The following is a 24387-nucleotide window of genomic DNA, read 5'->3' as shown; positions in this document are numbered from 1 at the left end:
ATTACAAAAGTCTCACTCCCTTCCTTTTCCGGGAGTTAAGGAGAGCATGTTGTCTCTTACCAGAGAAAGGGACGATGCCCGAGCCGAAGTTGGGGCTCTAAGCAAGGCCCTTGCTGCATCTCGCGCTGAAATAGCTCGCCAGGCTGAGTCTGAGAGAAATCTTGAAGTATGTATGTACAGACTTAGCAAAGGGGTATCAGAGATAAACGACGAAGTCAACCACCTTCGTCACATGGATTAGATGAAGCAGGTAGAATTAGATGCCAGTCAATTTACTCTCACCAACCTTCAACTAGATTATAAGAAATTATCCGCGGAATATGACCATCTTGATGAAGCGCGATATGCGGTTGTTAATGAGTATGAAGAGGCTTCATCTTGTGTCGAAGGTATAACCTTATTTCATCGAGTGTGATTGTTTCTTTTCTGTGCTAAGTCCCTGGTGTTGTCTTTTTCAGATCTCGAGGGACAACTCCGCGTTGCAAATGAAAATTTTGAAAAGGCTCAATCTTCCTTAGCGCAGCAGGAAGAACAGACTAATCATTTTAAGAGTTTGGCGGCATCCCGCGAGGAGGCCGTTGGTGCTGCTTCTAAAGAAGTAAATCGTATATCTTCGTTGTTATCCCAAGCCCAACAGCGGACGACAGTTATTATGCATAAGGCTCGGTGTCAATTGGCTTAGGAGACAAACAAGATGCTGGAGAAGATTGAGCTTGGCCTCAAGACCGAGCATGGCCTCGTGAAGAGCTATCCGCGTCATCCAGTGCCTACTTCCTTGCCTGGCTCCTCGGGACCCTCATCTGGTGGGAGCGTCCCTTCAACTCTTCGGAACAACCCTGCTGATGGGGCGGCATCATCTAAGTAGAGACCGCGGCATCATTATCCTTTCGTTAGATTTTGCTAGTATTTTGTAAAAAGAATATTTTTGATGTGTATTCCTTGTATTGGCCTTGCCGCTTTTTGTAACCAACCTTTATGAAATGGATCATTTTTTTGATATACCTGCAATATCAGTTTGTTGTTTATTTTAAGCATTGTGATGAAAGACGCTAAAAACAAAAGAAGAGTTTTTTAAGTGTTTGGGTGCGATATCGAAGGGAGGTACCTTCGTGATCGGCCTGAGACCTGTCACCCCGCTGGCGAACCCTTGGCCAGAGGATTCCCAAACGGTGGGGGCCGAGGCAACGTTCTAGGATATGGGGTTAAAATATTTACATACACCCATTCTGTCGACCCGTTGCCTTAAGATTGGTTGGGTATCTCTTTCTGCTGGGTGCCTTTCCCCTGGTCTTACACTTATGGACACTGATGGGGGAGCCCTGAGAGATTGTAGATTAACTACTTTCCCCAATATTGTTGATAGGTTTTGTTTACTTGAATTTTAGAAAGCTTGTTTGATTGATAGGTTGAGGCCTGCAATTCTTCGTCCAGAGATAGAAACATGTAGAGCGGTCACGCTTCCTTCTTCTTCTGGTCTTCTTCACGCAGATGCAAAGCTGCGTTGCTCCTATGGGTAATATAGTTTAAGCCACTTAGCATTCCAAGGATGCCGGAGGACTTCGCCTTTCAGATTGCGAAGGTAGTAGGAACCGTTTCCCGCAATGTCGTGTATTATAAAAGGTCCTCCCCGCGTAGGTGCTAACTTTCCCCATCTCTTTTCTCGTTGATACTGTGGGATTGTTCTCAACACATACTGCCCCTCTAAAAAATTTCGAAGCTTTACCTTTTTGTTGTACTCCCTTGCTAGTCTTCGTTGATAATTTTCCATCTTCTGCAATGCTGCTTCCCTTCTTCCTTCTAGATCGTCCAATCACTCTAACATCATGTCTGTTGTGAGATTTTTCTCCCATGCTTCGGCCTTTGTGGTTGGCATGAGGATCTCTGTTGGGATGACTGTTTCAGCTCCATAAGTGAGGAGAAACATGGATTCCCCAGTGGCAGATCTTCTTGTTGTTCTGTATGCCCATAACACATTATGCAACTGTTCACACCATCGCCCCTTATGTTCGTCTAATTGTTTTTTGAGGATAAGGGCGAGGGTCTTGTTAGTGGCTTCTGCCTGTCCATTGCTTTGAGGGTATATGGGGGTGGATTTGTTTTTCCTTATCTTGAAAGTATCGAAGAGCATGTCTATGTTTTCCCCTGTAATTGCTTACCATTATCGGACACGATTTCTGCTGGTATGTCAAACCTGCAAATGATGTTCTGGAATATGAAAGTAAACACATCCACGTCTCTGATCCTGGCTAAGGCTTTAGCTTCTACCCATTTACTGAAGTAGTCCGTGGATACTATCAAAAATCGTCTTTTCCCCGACCCTTCGACGAAAGGCCCGACGATATCTATGCCCCATTTTGAAAATGGCCACGGGCTATCTACAGAATTTAACATTGTTGCCGGCGCGTGAATCTTTTTGGAGAAGCGCTGACATTCTTCACACCGTCGGGACATCCTTGCGGCATCCTGTATCATTGTGGGCCAGTAATATCCTTGCGTTTTTGCTTTGTCGGCTAGTGATCTCATGCCGCTATGATTCCCTGCGTCACCATAATGGATGTCGTTTCGAATTCGATGCCCCTCTTTCCGGGATAAGCAACGTAGTAACGGTCCGAGGAAGGATTTCTTGTACAGGGCCCCATCCCGGAGATCATATCTTCCTACTTTGGAGAGTATTTTCCTAGCTTGTTTATGATCCGCGGGTAAGCTTCCCTTTTCGAGAAACGCATGGATCTCCATTCTCCAATCATCTTTGTTGCTGAAGTGTTCGTCTTGATTTTCTCTTGACAGGATATCTTCTTCGTCAAAATCGTTATGAATGTCTTCTCCTACCTGGTCTTCGATATTTTCTTCCACTGTATCTTGATTGGTAGCGAAGGAGAATTGAGATGCAATCGAAGGCTCGTATACCCTTGTTATTTTAATAGCTTCGACGCTTTTATCCTTCAACATGGATGATATATATGCTAGGGCATCCGCGTGCCTGAGATCCCTTCTGCATAAGTGCCGGAACTTGATGTTCGGAATTTGTGATGCCAATGTTTGGACCAAGGCCATGTAAGCTGAGAGGGTGTCATCGTACACATTGTACTCGAGCCCTATTTGTCGTATGACAAGCTGCGAATCACTTGTCAGTCTTACATCGGTTACCCCCATTTCTATTATTACACGGAGGGCATGTACAACTGCCTCGTATTCGACGATGTTGTTGGTATGCTCTTTGAATTCTAACCTGAGTGTCTGTACAATCCTTTCTACGGTTGGGGTGGTGATGACAATGCCTATTCCTGCTCCTTCCTTATTTTTGGAACCGTCGACGAAGACTTCCCATTGTCTTTGACTTACGGGTTCGAGGATATCCATTGGATCCTTGCTTTCTTCCTCGGCTTCTGGTATTCCCTTAATCTCTTCGTCGTTGTCCAGGGGGAGGTCTACTAAGAAATCCGCCAAAACTTGGGATTTTTGAGAATGTTGAATTTCATGAATGATGTTGAATTGGTCCAGGTGGGTGTTCCACTTGGCTATTATGCCCACTTTTCCCGCGCTTTTGAGGACTGCTTCCAGTGGTGCTTTGCATGGGACCCGGACGAAGTGAGTTAGGAAGTAGGTTCTCAGCTTTTGAGTAGCCCATACCAATGCTAGGATAAGCTGTTCGATCTTTGTGTAGTTCCTTTCCGCAGAATTGAGGGTCTTACTGACGTAATAGATAGGTTGTTCTATCTTCGTATTGTTTTTGACCAACACTGCGCTGACTGCGTCTTCTGTTGCTGCTATGTACAATGCCAAAACCTCATCAGGATCCGGCTTCTGCAGGATCGGAATTGAAGTTAGGTGTTCTTTGATTTTTTGGAAGGCTTCTTCGCATTCTGCGGTCCATTCAAACTTGCTCCCTTTTTTGAGAATATTGAAGAAATGTTTGCATTTGTCTGAGGATCGGGCAATAAATCTGCCCAAGGCTGCGATGGACCCATTGAGTTTCTGCACTTCTTTTAAATTCTTCGGGGATGGCATTTCTACTATGGCCTGAATCTTTACTGGGTCTACCTCAATGCCCCTTTTTGTTACCAGATACCCGAGGAATTTCCCCGAGGTGACGCCGAAAGTACATTTCTCTGGATTCACTTTCATGTGATGTTTTCTCATTGCTTCGAAGATATCTCTCAGATCCTGGTGGTGATCGTTGCGCAGCTTACTTTTGACGAGCATATCGTCAACGTAGACTTCTAAGGTACTACCAATCCATGGCCTGAAGATAGCATCGACCATTCTTTGGTATGTTGCCCCTGCGTTTCGAAGTCCGAAGGGCATTCTAGTGTAGCAATAAAGGTCATGTGGGGTGTAGAACGCTGTGTGTGGCTGATCTTCTTCAGCCAGGGATACTTGGTTGTAGCCAGAATGTCCATCCATGAATGACAATTCTTCATATCCTTCTATTGCTTCTACCAGCTGATCTATGTTTGGCAGGAGATAACTGTCCTTTGGACATGCCTTGTTGAGGTTAGTAAAATCGATGCATATTTTTGAAGCTCTTTTGTGATGTGTCGCATCAGGTCATGGACAAGTATAGATGGGAGATACAAGTTTTGCCTTAATTAGAGAAAAGATATCCTTATTAGGGTGTCAAACTCCAATAATTGTTATCTACACTCATCAAATTTACCCCTTAATAAGAAAGACATCTTGCGTACACTTTCCACACTTTGGTCTTGCATTAGCTACGAAAAAACACATGCCCAAATGATATTCTTTCGTTTATAAAATGAAACATTTAAAAGGCGTGTTTTTTTCAACACAGACCTTTCCTTTTCAAAGAACAAAAAAACAAAATAAATAAATTGCGTGCAGCTGTGAATCACCGACACGTCGGTATTGATGTTGTATCTGCTTCCGACGCGCGTCGGACACAAAACGCACATGGGATACTTACACGATGTTCGTGTAAAAATCTATGCCCTATTTTACTAGTTGGATAATCTAGTGCGTTATGGAGATTAGCATAATAGTTAATTTTTATATCTGTGGACTAACCTAATACCATAAAATTGAGTTTTTTCATATAATTGTGTGATTAATGTATTTGATATACCATAAAGCTATGATTTTAATATATAAAAATTACTTAATTAGTATATATATAAAAGTGTTCCTGTCTTGAAGATTTTGAATTTTGGAGATATTTGTATCCGTGTCAGTGCTTCCTAGGTCGATAGCCATAAGACTCATAACCGACCAAGTTGGGCAGTAGAAGAAAGTCCATCCAACCTTGGTACTTATGCATGGCAAAAGGAAGCCAATTTTGCGTATGCCCCCCACCATTTAGGTGAACCACACCCGACAAAACTTCATCAGCAGCTAGTCGAAGAATTAGATTTGTATCCTTATCAATATTTTTACGATGGAAAAAAAAATGCATATATATAATTTCTTATATTTTTTTGGAAAATTGTTGTATACCATTGTCAACCAACATAAAGGAGGGATGCATAGATATTTTGTAACACTCATTTGTTTCTATTTTTATACTGATCATGCAAGTATTTTACCAAGAAGACATTTGTATTAGTACGGAAATTCCATCTTATTTCTTTTTTTTTGAACGCCTGAACCCCATTACATCTGAAGGAGTTGCACTTGTCACCCAAATTAATTTCTGGGACACTAAAATATCCTCCAAATGTATCAATCAGGGGACACTTGGGCACTGTTGGTTAGTGCCATAGACCATGCTATAAATTTGTTCACCAATCTACTCTCAAATTGCATCAGATTCACTCATTCACAACAATAATGGATGCCTTTTCATCTTCTTTCTGCACCAAGTTCTATCCACATACAAATAAACTCACTTTCTCTCCTACTTCTACTTCTTCTCAAACTCATCTCTTCTATATCTCAGCTGTAAATGTAGAAGAAAGACCAAAACGTACTACTACTTCGCAAAACAACAGTTCATCATCAACTTCTTCAACCATTAACACTGAAACACCAGTACTAGGAGGAGATCATTCAAAGAAACCAGTATTAACCAAAAGAAGACCAAGTTCAAGATCATTTGTGGCAGAGACTCCATCGTTTCAGTCTACTATCTTTAATACATTTGATAACTTCGTTAACAATTTTATCGATCCATCTACCCGTCCTTCTGTCGATCCACAGCACGTACTTGCTACCAATTTTGCACCTGTTGATGAATTTCCTCCAACCAAATGCACTGTACTTGAAGGTAAATTCTAGCTTACAATTTTTTGCACTTCATAATGACTTGCTTGATCAATTTATATTTGATCTGACATATTTAAGGTGTTTCTTTGGAAAATCAGGTGAGCTTCCAGAGTCAATAAATGGTGCTTACATTCGGAACGGACCAAACCGGCAGTATCTTCCGCGAGGACCTTACCATCTATTTGATGGAGATGGGATGCTTCACTCTCTTCTCATCTCAAATGGCCAAGCAACTTTCTGCAGCAGATATGTTCAAACATATAAATACAAGATTGAGCACAAGCATGGTTCTCCAGTCTTTCCAAATGTTTTCTCTGGTTTTAATGGCCTTACTGCGTCTGCTGCACGTGGAGCTATTACTGCTGCAAGGGTTCTTTCTGGTCAGTACAATCCTATAAATGGAATTGGTGTTGCAGATACAAGTCTTGCTTTCTTCAGTAAAAAGCTTTTTGCTCTCGGAGAACCGGATCTTCCTTATGAAATCAAAGTGACACCTAATGGCGAAATTCTCACCGTTGGTCGTACTGATTTTGATGGAAAGCTGTTCATGTCTATGACTGCGCACCCTAAAGTAGACTCGAAGACAGAGGAAGCCTTTGCATTTCGATATGGACCAGTTCCTCCTTTTCTAACTTTTTTCAGGTTCATCTGGGGTGAAACAAGCTGATGTGCCCATTTTCTCCATGACTCGACCAGCATTTCTTCATGACTTTGCAATCACCCAGAAATATGCCATTTTCACCGAGATACAAATAGGAATGAATCCAATGGAGATGATCTTCGGAAGTGGGTCGCCAGTTGGGGCAGATCCTAGTGCAGTATCGAAAATTGGTGTGATTCCACGATATGCTAAAGATGAGTCAGAGATGAAATGGATTGATGTACCCGGGTTCAATAGTATCCATGCTATTAATGCATGGGATGAAGGTGAAGATGAAATTGTTCTAATTGCACCAAATATACTGTCAGTGGAACATACTTTAGAAAGAATGGAACTCATTCATGCACTAATGGAGAAAGTGAGAATAAATCTGAAAACAGGCATGGTTTCACGACAACCGCTATCAGCAAGAAATTTGGACTTCGGCGTCATTAATCAAAATTTTACCGTGATGAAAAACAGGTTCGTTTATGCAGGAATCGGTGACCCAATGCCGAAGATTTCAGGAGTAGTGAAGTTAAATGTTGGTGAAGATCAAGAGCATAAAGACTGCACAGTCGGTTGCACGATCTTTGGCCCTGGTTGTTATGGTGGTGAACCTTTCTATGTAGCACGTGAACCTAATAACCCAGATGCAGACGAGGATGACGGGTATGTAGTAACTTATGTGCACGACGAAAATAAAGGAGAATCTAAGTTTCTGGTGATGGATGCAAAATCACCAACACTTGATATTCTGGCTTCTGTGAAATTACCAGGTAGGGTTCCTTACGGGTTTCATGGAATCTTCGTGAAGGAGAGGGAACTGAAGAAGCTCTAGGCTAATAAGTTGTAGAACAAGAAACTAGATGATCATGATACATGTAAATATGCATATATGGAGTATATAAATCTATACCTTTTCAGTGTTTGAGCTTTGTAATGTGTTGGAAGATAAAAGCTTACAGATTCCAATTGTTAATACAATCACATCATTCAGACACTCCACAAACATATACTTTCAGCTGGAATGTGGAAATAAAAAGAATATGCAAAATAAGTGAAAAAAAATACCATATGTAGGAAATGAAGAGTGGGAGCTGAAGTACGAGGACAATGTAATGCGAGAAATACCACATTATTATGCTATATACATTACATGTAAAACTAAATCTACAAGAAAGAAAAGTAGAATCCTAAAAAGTCGCATTTGTTGGACATGTTACCCGTTGCAGCTCAGTGACGGAGCCAGAAAATTTTCACTGTGGGGATAAAATATAGGCTACGTCCGTAAACAAGAAAATACTACATTCAAGTTATATTGGAAAACTTTCAAGTAACTAAAATATCTGTTTTATCTATATGCTTAGCTGCTGTTGCTGCAGGTGCAATGGACAATCTTTCATGTAATGACCAGTTTGCCTACAGTAGAAACAGAGTACCTGACCCTCTACCGCTAGAGCTGGCTGTTGCTGGAGCTTCAATGGACAATCTTTCTTGCAATGACCAGTTTGCCTACACCGGTAACAGAATATCTGACCCTCTACTTTCAATGGACAATCTTTCTTGTAATGACCAATTTGTTGACACCGGAAACAGAGTAGCTGACCCTCTACTGCTAGAGCTGTCTGAGGCACAATGTAAGGCTGATGATGTTGTTGGTGGTGTTGCTGCCAGCTGGGACTGAGCTTGGTCTTTCCCATTTTTCTCTTCTTCTCACTTTCCCAAAAGTCCTCCATATTAACCTCCACATGTGCAACTTCAGGTTGTTGATATTTTTGTTGCCTTCTCAGTTGCCTTCTTTGTTGGCGTTCTCGTTGCAGCTGCAGTTTCTGATCATTTATCGCGCGCAGCTTGCGTGGGTGCTGCAGATGTTGTTGTTGTTGTTGCTGCTGTTGTTGCTTCCACCTGAGTAAACGCTCCAGTCTTTTTTGAGATTTCTGCTCATGATTGGTATTGGAAGTGGGAGAGTGGCTGTGACTGGAATTGGAATTAAGAGTCGGGCTCGGATTGGGGTCGAGGTTGGGGCTGGGGTTGGGGTTGGGGCTGAGAGTGGAACTAGGATTGGGATTAGGATTGAGAGTGGAACTGCAACTGGGATCGGGAGTGGAACTAGAAATGGAGAACTTGGTCTTAGGGTCTTGCATCTTTGATGGACAATTCTTCACCAAATGACCACTCTCCTTACAAGCAAAACAAATCTTTTCTTCAGTAGTGACTATCGGCTCGCTATATAAATTAGCAAGCGGCCATTTCCTTTGTTTCTTCTTTTGTGGTTTCTGAACAGACTTGCCTGCTTTCCTTTTCTCAATTTTGTTATCCACTCTATCCCAAAACTCCTTTCGAACAAGTCGCATGAGTTCAATCTTTTTCATGTTCCGGTCTGAAAAAGGATAATATCTTTCCAAGAAGGAATCCACAAATTCTCTCCATGTCATTCCTTCACTGACCACAGTGTATTTGTTTATATCCCACCAATGACTTGCCTCTCCCTTAAGCATATCAGTAGCAAGGATTACTCGCTGCTCATCAGTAGCACTCATTAAAGCTAGTTTCTTCTCAATATCGCTAAACCACTCTTCTGCTACAGCTATGTCCGAAGACCCCGTAAATTCTGGTGGATCAAGTAGTTGAAACTCCTTGACCAAAGAGTCATGCACTGTCATATGCATTCCCTCTTGGGAGCATCCCACTTCATTCAACTGTGATTCCTGAGGTTCCGGGACTTCGTTTGCTACTGCAAGGTAATCTATATTGCATCCATCGCCAAAAGACATCTTGCAACCAAACTAAACTGATACATGAATAGAAACCATCTAATCATTCATAATAAAACAAACAAGCCCACCAAATAGATCGAAATAAAACCAAGCAATGTGACCTATCAACAATTTGTTAAGAGTACGAACATTATCGATCACATCACAGGAACAAGCAAAAACAAATAAAGAATTTTAACTTGTCAAAGCAGAAAAATACCAAAATACTGAATCACCAAGCAATTACGGCTACTAAAACCTATAAAATTCTATAAGTAGGGTGAGCATTAGCACCCTTTGTAAGTTCAACCTCAACCAAACTCACATCACACGTCCAAAAAGCATGATAAACAAACCCTGTAACCATACAATGGAGTGAAACACATCATGTGGGAAACAAATGAATCCTTGAAAGTTCAATTACCCAACCATGTCTAAAATGAAAACAACAAAAGAAAACAAGCATGTGTTAATTTACGGGATCTTCCGTGCATTCTACAAATCACAAGCACACTGCAGCAACTTAGTAGCCGTCAAGCAACTCAATACCCAATTTAATAGCTCGTGTCAGAACACATCCCTACCATTACCGGTTAGGGTTTGTTTCCAGAGAAGTTCAGAGTCTATTCAAAGGCATCAATCCATCCTTACTGACTTCCAAACAACACAATCTCTTCGACGCGATACTATCAAATTATAACTAATTACAACATTAATATCATCGATTCTACCCATATGATACTGATATTCGGAAAATAAAAATCCCATCTTTTTTTTTCCCACAAATTAACTCCAATCTCAAACCAAAAAATCGTTTCTTCCATTCAAAAGTTAATACTGATTATTGAAAAAAGGAATAATAGAAACTAATTTCAGGAATCTGAAAGTGGAATAAGAAATGGAAAACCCAACAAGAATCAGACATCAAATACACAAAATCCTTGAACCAATTGACAATATAACTATACTTTGCATTCAAAAATTCTAAAAAATGAGTCGAACTTACTTACAAGATTGTATTGAGGGGTTTCTGATGCGTTATCTGATCATCAAAATTTCGGCAGATACATGTTAAAATATTTCTTCTGGAGAAAGGGCCGTTAAATATCGAGACGACGAGAGATTTTAAGGTCTGTGGAAGCAGTTACACGTAGAAAACCTAGTCAAATACGGGTCAGGATCGGTTTATTCGGTTCCGGTTTCAGATCTTAATAATATCCGCTGGGTAGGTAGGTAGGACCATAAACCCAAGATTTTAGAATAAAGGATCATCAGACGTGTTTAATCGGTCTGTACTTTGCTGGTAGAATAAGAATTAAGGTTTTCCATCTACGAAATCACCTCTGTGGCTATAAAATGGTTACGATGATCTATTCAGGTTTGAATCATGTAAGTTCTCCAACTTCTTCTTCGTCATCTTAAACCCTTGACCTGTAATTTGCTGCTGTTTCCATTTTGAAATTTAAGTAACTTTCAAAATTGTTTGATGAAATACCTAAGAGAAATCTTTCATTTTGGGATGTAATGAAGTAAATAGAATGCTGTGGTATGATAAATCTCTGACCCATTGTCCAGATGAGTGGCTTTTGTAGGATAAGAAAGTGTATTCATTTCATTTGGTTGATCACTTGAAGGTTCTCTTATATGATTTGTCATTTTGAAACCAAAACAATGGTGATGAACGTCTAATTTTTATTATTTACAAATTAATGGAACGGGTGAATGATTTCGGCAACTCAGAAGTTTTGAGTTAGTTCTTTGGTCTTTTATCCTTTGTTTGTCTCAGTTGGTTATTTACTGTCACTGGTTAACTTGTCAGGTCTTTATAGTTTCTAAGTCCATTGGTGGTGGCAAATTTTTGGTAGGAATCATTAGCCAAACCTTACAGCTTTTCTATCTTATTTCCGTTCTTTTCTCAAACGTCTCTACTATTGTTTTACTGAGAGTGGTAATTGATTTTTAGTGTCAAATTAGATGTCTAAATGTGATACTTGTGTTATTGCCCTTGCAGATATAGTGACTCTCCCCGAGCCAACACGACGAAGATCCAACTTACCAGCACCTTTCACTAATGTATGTTTAGTGTGAATGTGACAAAATCTTAAACATAACATCAAGTTAGTTGCAGCGAGCATGCAAAATCACTAGTAATACTAATACGCGGAAAACAATAAATTGAAAGTATAGATGGGTGAATCTGAACATCATCTGCGGCTCATTCTTCATGATTTTCTTTCCCTCAATCTCTGCAAGGTCTTATTCTCTCTCTCTCTCTCTCTCTCTCTCTCTCTCTCTCTCTCTCTCTCTCTCTCTCTCTCTCTCTCTCTCTCTCTCTAAATTTCTAAGTTGCGTTGTTTAACTCATTTATTTGAACATTTTATAGGAACTTGCGTTCATACACAAGAGCTGTTGTACCGTTGGTTACAGGCCTAATGTTTTCTCCACCACTCTGTCTCATCTCATTGCAACCAATTGTGGCCATCTCCTCATTCCTTTTGTTTCCATCAGAGGTAGTCATTCTACTTCTGCCTTAATCATTTTAATTCATAAATAAAATCCTTACGCTGTTACTTTATTTGTTACAAATATCAGAGAGACTGAAAGACAAAGTTGAGGAGTTCTTTGGGTGCGAATATGAGCTCTTCATCGAATTCACTGGTTTGATCAGGTATCTATTATTTCATATTGAACTCCTTGATATTATTTTAGTTATATCATAACAATAGCTATACCAAATTTAAAACAAATTTCAACTCCAAAACTATGAATGACTTTCAACAAGTTACCATCTTTGGGTTCCACACTACAGCCATGCCCCCCTCTTAAGTATTAAGACTTAATAGGCCCATCACCCTTCTTGAAATCTAATTTTTGTGCTATATACATACAAAATACAATTCAAATCCCTAATATATGTAATTACTATGTCTTTCAGAGACAACTGTTTATATCCAAGAAATTCCTTTTTCTAGGTGTATCAGGTCCTATACACAATTTTATTCTGCATTCACGATTAAAGTCTAACTTAGTAGATTGTCCTAGATACTGGTTAGATTTAGCTGTGAAAGACTTTTTTGCCTTCCATGATGGTGATGAGTATAAGTTAACCGAGATTGTCTAGTTATTCTAGGGGGTGAGTGGAGCTTATTTCTAGTGCTGCTGATGAAACAAGATATTCAATTAAAGAATGTGTTCCATCAAATTATTTGAGGGTGCCGTCAAACTTGGAGTTCTGTTTTGTTTGGGCACTAGCAGGAGTGCAATGCTTTTTGCATGATTAACCTTGGCTAAAATATAGTCCATAAAAGACATTGGAGAAGCAGGTTGATGTTTTAGGTTAGGTTAATTTTGCTTACCTGATTTATGCAATGGAATCCTCCACGCATGAGAATAAGAAACAGCTAGAAATGAATTACAACAGGTGACCTACTCAACAATCTCAAAACAAATACTTACTACTTACCTGTAGACGTCTGCAACTTACCTTTTAACTACAATTTACGTAGGAATTATACTAATTATACTTGTGTCCGAATTAAGATTTAACAAACTGGGCCATATTAGATGCTTAGCATCCACGAATCAGGCCTTGTTTAAAGTCTCCCTTCTTAAAGTTGACTGGATGACCACAAAAACTTTAAGGACAGGGAGCAAAATCAAATATAAAAGTTTGACCTCAGTTATTTGCTAGTGCAAAGATTTCGATGGAAGTCTTAAAGTTACTAATAAATTACTAAGAATAAAAAGAAACTACGTTAAACTCATCTGTTAGGATGTGAGATCTTATTTTGACATGTTGGTTCTTGCTAATCCCTCAATACCCTCTGCTTGTAAATGCAGCTGGACGAAGGGAGCAAGTATTGGATGGCATAGTGATGATAACAGGTCCTATCTGAAGCAACGAGATTTTGCGGTGTGTATACAACTTAACGGAAAAATTTACCTGTTAGTAGTTGCAGATTTAGAATGTCTCATCTAAATTCATAAAGACATACAAATTCATAAATATCAATCCCTTTGCCCAATATTTTGGTTGGGCCGGCATGGAGATATATTTAAGGGTTGATTCTTGACGAGAATTCTCAGGTGGATCGTTCTCACAATATCACATCATTTTTATAACTTCTAAACCCCATCAATAGCTGGCTGACAATTAAAACTGGAATGAAGACCTTACATGTTCAACCACCTTATTGGCAGTTTAGGGAATATGACCTTATAAATTCGTTAATATTACCTCTAACAGTGTTCTATATTATCTGCGTGTTAAGGCAGTCTGCTATCTGAATAATCATGGGAAGGATTTTAAAGGCGGGGTTTTCCACTTCCAGGAAGGGGAACCTACAAGTGTTGTGCCTGTGGCTGGAGTAAGTGCAAACTATTATAGCATAGACACAGAGTAGACATAGAGATTATGGGTTACACTTACTCAAATAATGCTTTAGCTCAAAGTAAACTAGATTAAAATGTTATTTATGAAATTGTAAATCTCTGGAGGTTGGAATTCTGAAATATTACTTGAGAAAGTCAATTATTTAGCTTAATTAATTTGTCGTTAGAAGTACTTAATTATCTTAATAACTCAACTCTTTGGTGTACTCTTTCAGGACTTGGTGATCTACACAGCTGACAGTTGTAATATCCATTCTGTAGATGAGGTAGGCATTTCTCACGTGTTGCTTTTCCACATTATATTAGTGCTATCTTCTTTGACTGGGTGTTTCTCATTGCATAACAGATCACTGAGGGTGAAAGACTAACATTAACATTATGGTTCACCCGTGATAGTTCCCACGATGAGGATGTTAAACTCATTTCGCTATTGTCTCAAACTCTGTTGTCCAGTAGTTTAGATAGACCATTTCCCTACCTTCCATTGCCAGCATCAAGTAACATGTACTGGTTTTCTCAAGACCAGGCTTCTCATGATCACCAAGAAGGATTCGATATTCGCTGGGCCAGAATACATGTTCTTCATTATACTTTTAATGTCAGTGATCGTAGAATTAATTATGCAACATCAGATTCATCATTTCATCTCTCGGAGCTACTGATGGAGCCATTAAGGTTAGGTAGGGAAAATGAGTTATTCAAGAATGAATTTGTCAACAGTTTGCACGCTCTTCAGGTATCATTTTCATCAAAAGTTTGACCTTGAACCTTCTCATTTCGAGGTGCACTTAGATTCTTGTGATAGTTTTGAAGTGAACTTTATGTTATGCGGAAAGTGATAACCTGATTTTCTTTTAACGTCTGAGTTTGCTTCTGCTTTTTGGATAGGTAGTGCAATTTTACTGCTGGAAAGCCACTGAACTACCAGCAGTGAATATCATCAGCAAAGAGTTCAGAAAACTCACAGAATTATCTTGTACATTGGAGGACTTTAAAAATGACAGGCTAAAAGTGATGTTTCTAGGTGATCAGCAACATGTACAATCAGTTTTTGGCTCTGAATCTTCTAACGAGAAGATGCAATCTTCCTTTAATTGGGCACACTTCGCTTCTCTGGTTGCTGCTTGGGAAGATTACAGCCTTCAGTTACACAAGGAATTGGTTACAAGTTTACCGCACTGGAGAAAGAATCAATCTATTTTTACTGTTGTAACCTGATACGTTAGAAGAGGTGCCTTGTGTTGCATACTCTTATAACTTCTTGAAAAATGCTAATCTATTCCTATAAAACACTATATACCTTGTCCACCAATCCTTGTACAGATTTGGTGAAAGAAAATCTAATGCTATGCCCTTAAAATGCAGAATTTATTTATCAGTTGGGCATTTTTGCTCTTGGATCAATTTGTAATCTTGCTTGTTGGAATATTTTGGATCCTTACATAAAATGTAGACTAGGACTAATTAGGACATCTAAAACAAAACTTTCTCCCATGAAGAAGAGGACGACAAACAACACCTATGTTGTTGGGACAGTTTAACTCCTGCAAAGCCAACTGTTATAGCACCTTTATGTCTATGTTTTCTAAAAATATGATACATACAACCAAGACTATAAAGTTTGAAAATAAAAGAGAAAGAGTAAATTACTTTGAAGTAGTTCTCTTAGAACGTCCACACTGGTGCGAGTATAACCAAAGATCAAAGACTAAAAAAAAAGACCAAATTTGGGTTTAGTCCGTCGTGTGACGCAGTGGAGAAAGAGTAAATTTGGTCGCGCGTTGATAAAGCTTACGCCTGGAATCAGGCGTTGATAAAGATAACGCCTAAAATGAGGCGTTTGTAAAGATCTCGCCTGAGTTTGGGCGGGGAGATTCACAAAAAAAAAAAAAAAAAGAAGTGGGGCGTTGATAAAGATAACGCCCCAAAGAAAGATTTGGAAAACTTTTAGGAGTGGGGCGTACATTATATGAACGCCTAAAGAGAGGCGTTATGTATACCAACGCGCGATGAAAGGCGAAGATTATATCAACGCCCGTAGTGTAGGCGGACATTATATAAACGCCGGACTATATTTGGGTTTGGTCTTGATCGCCGACCAAATTTGGTTTGGATTTTACTCTTTGATCAAATTTTGATCGATGGTCCGTCCCACTACGCCAGCCCACTCGACTAAAAATTTGGGTTTAGTCGTCCACTGCAGTTGCTCTAAGAACCCTCAGGAGCAAAATTTTACTTTGAAAAGTATTGGAGTAAAATTTCACCATGATGATGGTAATTTCATTGTAATTTTTTTCCAAAAATTATGGTGGTAATATTTAGTCTACAGGCTTTCACATACAAACACCATATTTGGTTATCAACCAAAAACTCATATTGTCTGGAATTGCAAGGGTTATCCGCACAAGTGCATTTGTATAACTCCTGTATACCCTAGTGTTATAGCTCTTCCTTACCACCTCTTGATACAAAGATCATTCGGGGGAAAAGCTCCTAATCTTTTATTAACCATCTTACATGTAACTTTTTAGTCACTGACATCACAAAATCGAAATCATATTTTTTGCAGCAGAACATTGGTTTCCTAAGACTAAAATGCAAGAAGTTTACTGCAATAATAGGCGCATACTAATCAAAAATATGAATATCATGTTAGGTGTAGAACTAAGAACAGATCAGTTTAGGCAACAAGTATCTCACTTAAATTAAGATTCCCCTCTTCTTTGGTCCCAATCATCTTTCTTTGGTCCACACTTACAATATCACTTTGGCTGGACATGTACTGGTTGTTGCTGCTCACTCAATAGACCAATTTTCCCCCAAGAGGGAAACTTTCTCTACCGCGGTGCTTGCTGAGGCTGAGTGTATGGATGATGATGACTGTTGTTTCTCTGCTGTTTGGACTTGCTTTACAATTTTTTTTGCCTTTTTCCTATTCCGCTCATTAGCCCAGAACTCCTCCATGTTAACCTGCACAAGTGCGACCTCTGCATTATGATGTTTTCTTTTTTTGCCTTGCTTTCTTTCATTTTGGGGTGTTTGATGATCTTGTCGTTTTTGTTGCTGCTGCTGCTGCTTTTGTTTTTGTTGTTGGTGTAGATGCTGCTGCTGCATCTGTTGCTGTGGCTCTTGTTGTTGTTGCTGCTGAAGCTGCAGCTCTTGTCGCTTTTGTGGTTGCTGCTGTTGTTGTTGGCATGGTTGATGTTGCTGCTGTTGTTGTTGCTGCATATGTTGATGTAGCTCTTTTTGTTTTTGTATCAGCTGCTGCCAATGCTGCAGCTGTTGTTGATGCTCTGGCTGCAGCTGTTGATGTTGCTCTGGCTGCAGCCGCTGGTGTTTTCGTCGAAGTAGTTGCTGAACCATCTGCAGCAAAACTCGGTGCATATAACGCTTTGTCTGTAGCTGCACCTCTTTTACCCGTTCCACTATATTACTTCCACCATGCGCAACCTCTGGCTGTTGTTGTGTTCCTATCAGATTGGTGCTCGCACCCACAAGTGCAACCTCTGGCTGTTGTTGTCTCTGCTGTCGGTTTTGTTCCTTCGTATTAGACTCCACAAGCGCAAGCGGCTGTTGTTTCTGTTGATGTAGTTGCTGGACCTGCTGTGACACAAGTTGGTGCACATATTGCTTCATATTTTCCTGCAACTGTTTTTGATGCTCCTCTAGATTAATCACTGTATGTGCAGCCTCGGGCTGTTGTCTTGAGTCCTTCATATCACCAGTAACCTCCACAACTGCAACCTCTGGCTTTTGTTGTTTTCTCTGCTGTTGGAGCTCTCCATTGAGATTTGCATTCCGTACCTCGATCGCACCATCTTGCACTGCTTGTTGTTCTTGCTCCACCCTCAAAGGGCTGCAGATTCTCACATCATCAATCTCTTCAGACTCCAATTTCACCATTTTTACCGCACCACTAATCTCCGAAGACCCGGCTTTCCCTTTGTCTCTTTTCTTCTCTACACTATCCAGATACTCCATACGAGCAAGTCTCATAAGTTCAATCTTCTTCAAATTCCGATCGGAAAACGGATAATATCTTTCTAAGAATGAATCCTCAAATTGTCTCCAAGTCATACCTTCATCAACAATGGTGTCTCTGTTGATATCCCACCAATGACTTGCCTCACCTTTAAGCATTGAAGTAGAAAGAATTATACGTTCTTCATCAGTAAGTCTCATTAAACCTAATTTCTTCTCAATCTCATGAAACCATTCTTCAGCAATAGATATATCTGAAGAACCTCTGAATACTGGTGGCTTAAGTGATTGGAATTCCTTTATCAGACATTCATGCTTATTATCCATTGCTGTAACTATTGCTGTATCTGTTCTCTCAAAGGGATAGAATCATACCATCAACGTACCTCGGATGTGGTTGTGGTTCCGGAGATCGGAGCCTATCTTCTTCTCCTTTGAATTGAACCCCTTTCTTCTTCTCCTTTAAATTGGACCCTTTCTGTCAGAATTCCCATTTAGGGTTTTCCGACTGTAATTTATTAGAACTGGAAAAGCAGAAGACTAGTGAATGCCCGGTTAAGGACAAAGTACATAGGGTAACATAATGGACCCTTGAATCTTAGGGTACCCCCGAGATGCAATTTTGGTTCAAGGGGTTATGTTTGTTGCCCCGCCGGTTTTCAGTCTGCTAGTACATTAGTAGTTCCGGCTTTTTCGAGATGATGGGTTTCATCCCTTCCCTCGGGTGGGTTGCGTCTCGGCGTGCTGGCAGCCGGTGTAAGAACTTCGCGGCATATATGAAGAGACCCGTCGTTACGCGATACTATCTCTGCTCGACCTGGTACTTGCTACTGGACAAGAGCTTTGGCTTTGATTTTGGTTTTGTTTTTTGGGATTCGTCGAATGGATATAGGGAGAGCGTTCTGTGCATCGAGATTAGGAAGGACAGAAGTGAGCCCCACCTCCTACTCACACGGTGCTTGATTTTCGGTGTATAAACCATTTTCGTAAGCCAAATCTATGAGCATGAAACCACTCATGGATGGTTACACCCTAGCCAAAATATAAAATCATCGTTAAGAAAGTAACGGGTAGCTAGCTCAAGTGGGTATCCCTGTTCTCTAAAGGTTTCATGCGTTCCAGGTTCGAGTCTCAATGACGTAATATATCATAATTTAACATGGAAGGTATAGTTAGCTTTCTTCCACCCCCACCCCCCACCCCACCCCCGCAACATAATCAGCCCCCTATCCGCTTCGGCTTTCTTGGATGGTTCCTCATGAGCCTCGCTGGTAATGCAATAGTACGTTGTTGGAGCTTAGTTTTCTTAGGCTTCTAACTAGTTTCTTGTAATAATTCTCTTTAAGAAAAATAAAACAATAATAAGTTATCTTATAAATTGAGACAAGGTCAATCGGGATCATTAATACAATGATGATAAACACGTGAACTAATGATAGAAGACTCGAACAGGAAATGCAGTTGTGATAGATAACGACCCTGACAGCCATTACAGAAACAAATAATAACTGATGAGGTGTTAGCAGAGTGTAAGACATAAAATAAAATATATTCATATATTATATGTTACTATTCTCCCCTCAAACTGAAGAGGAGACAAAATCTTCGGTTTGTTCTTGCTCTAAAGTAGACAGATAAAGCACCTGCAAGGACTTAGACTGTACTAACTCTCTAACAAAGTGAAAATCAAGAACAAGATGTTTCATGCTACTACGAAAAACTGGATTTGAAGCGAGAGAAATTGAGATTTTCTTGTCAGGGGATATAGTAGGAGAATAAGAAAGGAAAGCATGTTGATCTTTAAGAAGTTGACACATCCAAATTACCTCAATTGTTGTTGAAGTTCATGATTTGTGTTCTTCCTCAGTACTAAAGTTAAAGATTGTACCTTGTTTCTTGGCAGACCAAATAATAGGGTTTGCACAAAAAAAAATACATAATAGCCATTAGTGGATCTCCTATCATTAGGATTTCCAGACCAATTTGCATCTGGATATCCTTCTAATGCAGTGAAACCTTTAGTAAAACGAAATCCATGATCATGAGTACCTTTCACATATCTTAACACTATTTTAAAAGCACTCAAATGAGAGGTTGTAAGTGAACGTAGGAACTGCCAAATCTGATTGACTGCAAAACAAAGCTCAGGTCTTGTCCATGTTAAGTACTGAAGATAATCTACAATGTATTTGTACCCGGTGGGATTAGACAAGAGTTTACCATCACTTGCAGTGAGCTTGAAAAAAGCAGTACAAGGAGTTGAACATGGTTTATACCTACCAAATTAGTCTTCTTTAGCAATCCCAAAGCATACTTGGTCTTAGATAGAAAAAGACCATATTTATTTCTCTTTAACCTCCAAACCTAAGAAGTAATGAAAATCAAATCTTTGACACAAAATTGGGTGCATAAGTGAGCAATAACAAAGTTACAATGAGCTGAACTATTACCAGCGATTATGATAATATCAACATAAGTCAAAATTATGGTCAATTGAGATCCAAGTTTTTGAACAAACTGAGAAAAGTCTACAAGAGAAGGAACAAATTCAATGTCAACAACAACATGCATCATTTTTTTCATATCATGCTCTTGGTGCCTGCTTCAGGCCATACAAGGATTTGTTCAACTTGCATACATAGATGGGGTGTTCTTTATCTTGATATCCAGGAGGTTGTGACATATATAACTCATTCTTCAAATCTCCATGTAAGAAGGCATTATTGATGTATAGTTATTTTAATTGCCAATCAAAATTAACAACAAGAGACAAGACTGACACTATTGTGGAAGGCTTTACAACTGGATTGAATGTATCTATCTAATCTAGCCTTTCTAATTGTTGAAACCCTTTAGCTAACAGTCTGGCTTTATATCTCTCTATAGAGCCATCAACATTATACTTGACTTTAAACACCGATTTACAATCAATCAAGTTCTGAAAAGGATATGGTGTTACAGATGTCCAAACTTTTGTATCTTTGAGTGCATGATATTTTTGGTCCATAGCTTGCTTCCAAACCTCCACTTTCGCAGCTTGAGAATAACTAGTAAGACTGAAAGATGAGACATATGTTTTTGGCTTAAACACACCATTTTTTTCTCTTGTATGCATTTAATGGGTAGAAACAACTTGTATAATAGTATTGTCAGAAATTGATGTTGTAGTAGAAGTAGAAGTAGCATAGTCTGAAACGGTATTGCAGCAGAACTATAGGAAGCAATGTTAGAATTATCAATAACATAAATAACATGTGCAAGAAGTGTATTTTTTGTTGGCGTAGAATCATACTCATCCAGAATAGTAGGATGAAGAGAAAAATCAAGAAATGAAGAATCTGAATTAGAAATAGTCTGTGTAATAGAATGCGGAAAGACCTCTTCATGAAAAACAACATGTCTAGAAAAAATTTACCATTTATAGGATCTAGACATTGATATCCTTGTTATGAGAACTATAACCAAGAAAAATACATTTGACACTTCTTGTTTGAAGTTTGATTGATGTATATGGTTTCAGCCATAGAAACACACAAGCAGACAAAAGATTTGAGAAAGAAGTAATCTGGATTCTTGTTGGGATAAAATTATAAGGAGAATAAAAAGTTAAGGATCTAGTAGGCAACATGTTGATCACATAATTGGCAGTAGAGAGCCTCAGACAAGAACAGATAAGCTAGGTTGAATAAAAAAGGTTCTTGTAATTTCAAGAAGATGCTTATGTTTGGACTATGCGACTCCATTCTTCTCAGAAATGTGAGGACTAGTGATATCATGAGTTATCCTAGTATTTAAAAACATGAGTGATCTAATCTTTTGTTCCAAATAGTTGATGAATCTTTAGCACAAGATAAATCAGTTGGAGCTGAGTAAGATAATATGCTACAAGTCATTTGATATAAGTACAATTAAGATAACAATTATTATCTCTTGTGAATTTGTGAACCTAAATCAAATTCTAAGTATCTAAAGGAACATGAAGTATGTTGTTCAGGTTAAACTGTTCATTTAGAACTGAAACAATAGACAAGCCAGAATGTAAGACAGACATACCATTTCCATTAGTAGTAGTAGTAGTGATAGAAACATCTCCACAATAAGAAAAAATTGAAGCAATATTTGTAGCATCAGAAGTCAGATGTGAGTAATTCCAAAGTCAATATACCATGGATTTTCTCCTAGAACATCAGCAACAGCAAGCATAGCTTGTAATATTTAGGAGGATCCCTACCTTGATATGCAAAATTAATGTGATTCCAACAAACATCAGGAACATGACCATACTTGTGACGGATCTCACAAGAAGATTTATCTCCATAAGCAAAATTAGATGGTCTAACAATAAAAGTAGGAAAAGATGGAGATGGAGATGAAGATGAAGTAGGTAATATTCTAGAATTCCTACCACTCAATTCAATGCTTAAAATATGAGGATTTTGAATCCTTATAGATGTAGAAAACGCACTAAATTCAGGATCTAAAGCAGCTAAGGTGACTACAACAATTTCATCAATAGAAATTACAGATCCAGAAGTAGAAAGTTAATCTGTGATTGTCTTAATCTTAGTTTGTAAGAATCTATACAAGAGTTACCTTTTTGATTGTAAACAGTTTAGTGCGTAACTGGATAAAATGAGTTGAAAAAACCCTTGCAAAGTGATCGGAAATAGCTTTCCACAATTCGTTAGAAGAAAAAACATTATCAAACAGTATCTGAAATTGTCGAATTAATCCACATGATAATGGTGGAATCCTCATCAATCTAATTTGTGTAAAGAGGATTCTCCACACCATTGTTTGCATTAGCTCGGTTTGTACACTGAACTGGACATCCATGTGATCCATCAAGAAACTTCATAATCTTGAATTTCCTAATCGCAAGCAGCATCAAAGATTTCCAAACCAATTAATTATCATTTTTAAGTTTGAGAGTACAATACTAGTTAATTGATTGATTGAAACTTTCGAAATAGACAAAGAAGTAAGGTTTCCATGGGAGCAGATTTGTAATTCCTTAGATCAGAAAAATAAAAGAAATGATTAAAGAAAAATGAAAGGATAAGAATGAAAGAAAAGAAAAAGATAAAGAAGATTTGAAATTGAATATACGAGAGGCGGAAGCAATTCAAGATCGAAACCACTAGGAATCTTTAAGATATCCCGTCTGATACTATAGTTAACTCTAGCAGAAACAGAAAATCATCATTAAGAAAAATAGAATAGTACATTGTTTTTATACATTGAGACAAGCTCAGTGTTTACATGACCACTAATACACTGATGGTCAACACATGTGCCAATCATAGAAGACTTTAAATAGAAATATAATTGTAATAGATAACTGTAAAAACCCTCAAGCACGTGAACGCTATTAGACTGGTCAAGAGTCGATTAAGCCGATAATGACTTGATTAGTATTACACAAACGTTAATTAATAGAAATTAATCTAACACCGATCTAGATACGAAACTAGTATCATTAGATATATCTCGAAAAGTTATGTGAAATGGACTACAAGAACGCGCAAATCGGATACCGGACGAGGAAGATATCGTACTCGGAAATTTGGATGTCGAGGTTTGACCAAAGTCAACCAGGGTTGACTCACCGTTGACCGATGAAGCTTGGCCGTTTGACCGTTGATAAGACCTTTCGTCAGTGATAGGACACCCCTTAGTACTTTAATTGGAATGAAATAGTAAATCCCTATTTTGGTGTAACGGGAGTGTAATTGAAATAAATATATATAAGTTAATTAATTTGGAATCTTGATATTTATCCTCTTTACATAATGGAAGGTGGTGGTGTGACTCTGTAGGGAAAACAGAGAGGGAGTGAAAGAGGAGATCGACAGCTTGGTAGGAGAGGTTGGATATAAAGTAAAGAAAATAGGAAAATGAACAGAGTTTTGCTTGTTTAAAATGAATAAGATAAAGAAATTCGGGAGAGGTATGTTTGAAAGTTTGTTATATATTTCCTTTGAGCACCCCTTTGGGGATGATGTGCTCATTCGTTTCCCACTCCAGTTTCAGATAACAGGTTCGATAAGCGTTCACGAAGATGATCAAGACTGGATGATTCTGCTTTATTTGTTTTTATGTATATACCTGGTTTGGAAATAAACACACAATTATATATGTATCATCTTAGAGGAATTCATGTATTTATTTTCAGAGAGGGTTTAGTTTTGGGTTAATCTTATTTTAAAACTTCTATTTATTGCTTAATTATACGTTTTAGATCATTAGTGCCTCATTATATAGTTGATCTCTTGGATTAGTAAGCTGCTAGCTTTAAGGGCACTACAATAACGATCCTGAAAGTAACTACATAAACAGATAATAACGAACAAGGTGTTAACATAGTGTAAAAAAGAAATAAAAAAAAACAATTCC

General features: G+C 38.7%; 3 protein-coding genes and 1 pseudogene across 8 annotated transcripts; 2 read left to right on the top strand and 2 right to left on the bottom strand.

Moving 5' to 3' along the window:
- Nucleotides 1-5749: 5749 nt before the first annotated feature.
- LOC113282050 lies at nt 5750-7860 on the top strand (annotated as a pseudogene).
- A 105-nt stretch (nt 7861-7965) lies between these two features.
- Nucleotides 7966-10744, bottom strand: LOC113282051. Of its 4 annotated transcripts, none has more exons than XM_026530980.1 (2): nt 10629-10744; nt 7966-9653 (listed from the first exon to the last, which is right to left on the bottom strand). In XM_026530980.1, the coding sequence occupies exon 2, from the start codon at nt 9634-9636 to the stop codon at nt 8218-8220; it is 1419 nt and encodes a 472-aa protein (XP_026386765.1). In that variant the 5' UTR covers nt 9637-9653; nt 10629-10744; the 3' UTR covers nt 7966-8217. The 4 variants fall into 4 exon arrangements, with proteins under 4 accessions (XP_026386765.1, XP_026386767.1, XP_026386768.1 ...); XM_026530982.1 differs by having other exon boundaries at nt 7966-9648; nt 10629-10740; XM_026530983.1 differs by having other exon boundaries at nt 7966-9648; nt 10625-10726.
- Nucleotides 10745-10882: 138 nt separating this feature from the next.
- Nucleotides 10883-15388, top strand: LOC113282053. Of its 3 annotated transcripts, XM_026530985.1 has the most exons (10): nt 10928-11007; nt 11438-11479; nt 11630-11871; nt 12002-12128; nt 12211-12286; nt 13459-13531; nt 13890-13985; nt 14226-14276; nt 14357-14746; nt 14899-15388. In XM_026530985.1, the coding sequence occupies exons 3-10, from the start codon at nt 11806-11808 to the stop codon at nt 15226-15228; spliced, it is 1209 nt and encodes a 402-aa protein (XP_026386770.1). In that variant the 5' UTR covers nt 10928-11007; nt 11438-11479; nt 11630-11805; the 3' UTR covers nt 15229-15388. The 3 variants fall into 3 exon arrangements, with proteins under 3 accessions (XP_026386769.1, XP_026386770.1, XP_026386771.1); XM_026530984.1 differs by lacking the exon at nt 11438-11479 and having other exon boundaries at nt 10883-11007; XM_026530986.1 differs by lacking the exons at nt 10928-11007; nt 11438-11479 and adding an exon at nt 11014-11164.
- Nucleotides 15389-16806: 1418 nt separating this feature from the next.
- LOC113279238 (putative uncharacterized protein DDB_G0271606) lies at nt 16807-18318 on the bottom strand. Its single transcript, XM_026527940.1, has 2 exons — nt 17371-18318; nt 16807-17190 (listed from the first exon to the last, which is right to left on the bottom strand). Exons 1-2 carry the CDS (start codon nt 18316-18318, stop codon nt 16807-16809), a joined length of 1332 nt encoding a protein of 443 aa, XP_026383725.1.
- Nucleotides 18319-24387: the final 6069 nt, after the last annotated feature.

This window comes from Papaver somniferum, chromosome 5, assembly GCF_003573695.1.
Source record: "Papaver somniferum cultivar HN1 chromosome 5, ASM357369v1, whole genome shotgun sequence".
NCBI lineage: Eukaryota > Viridiplantae > Streptophyta > Magnoliopsida > Ranunculales > Papaveraceae > Papaver > Papaver somniferum.
Note: the sequence above shows the minus strand (reverse complement) of the source record. Positions and strands in the feature narration are given on the sequence as shown.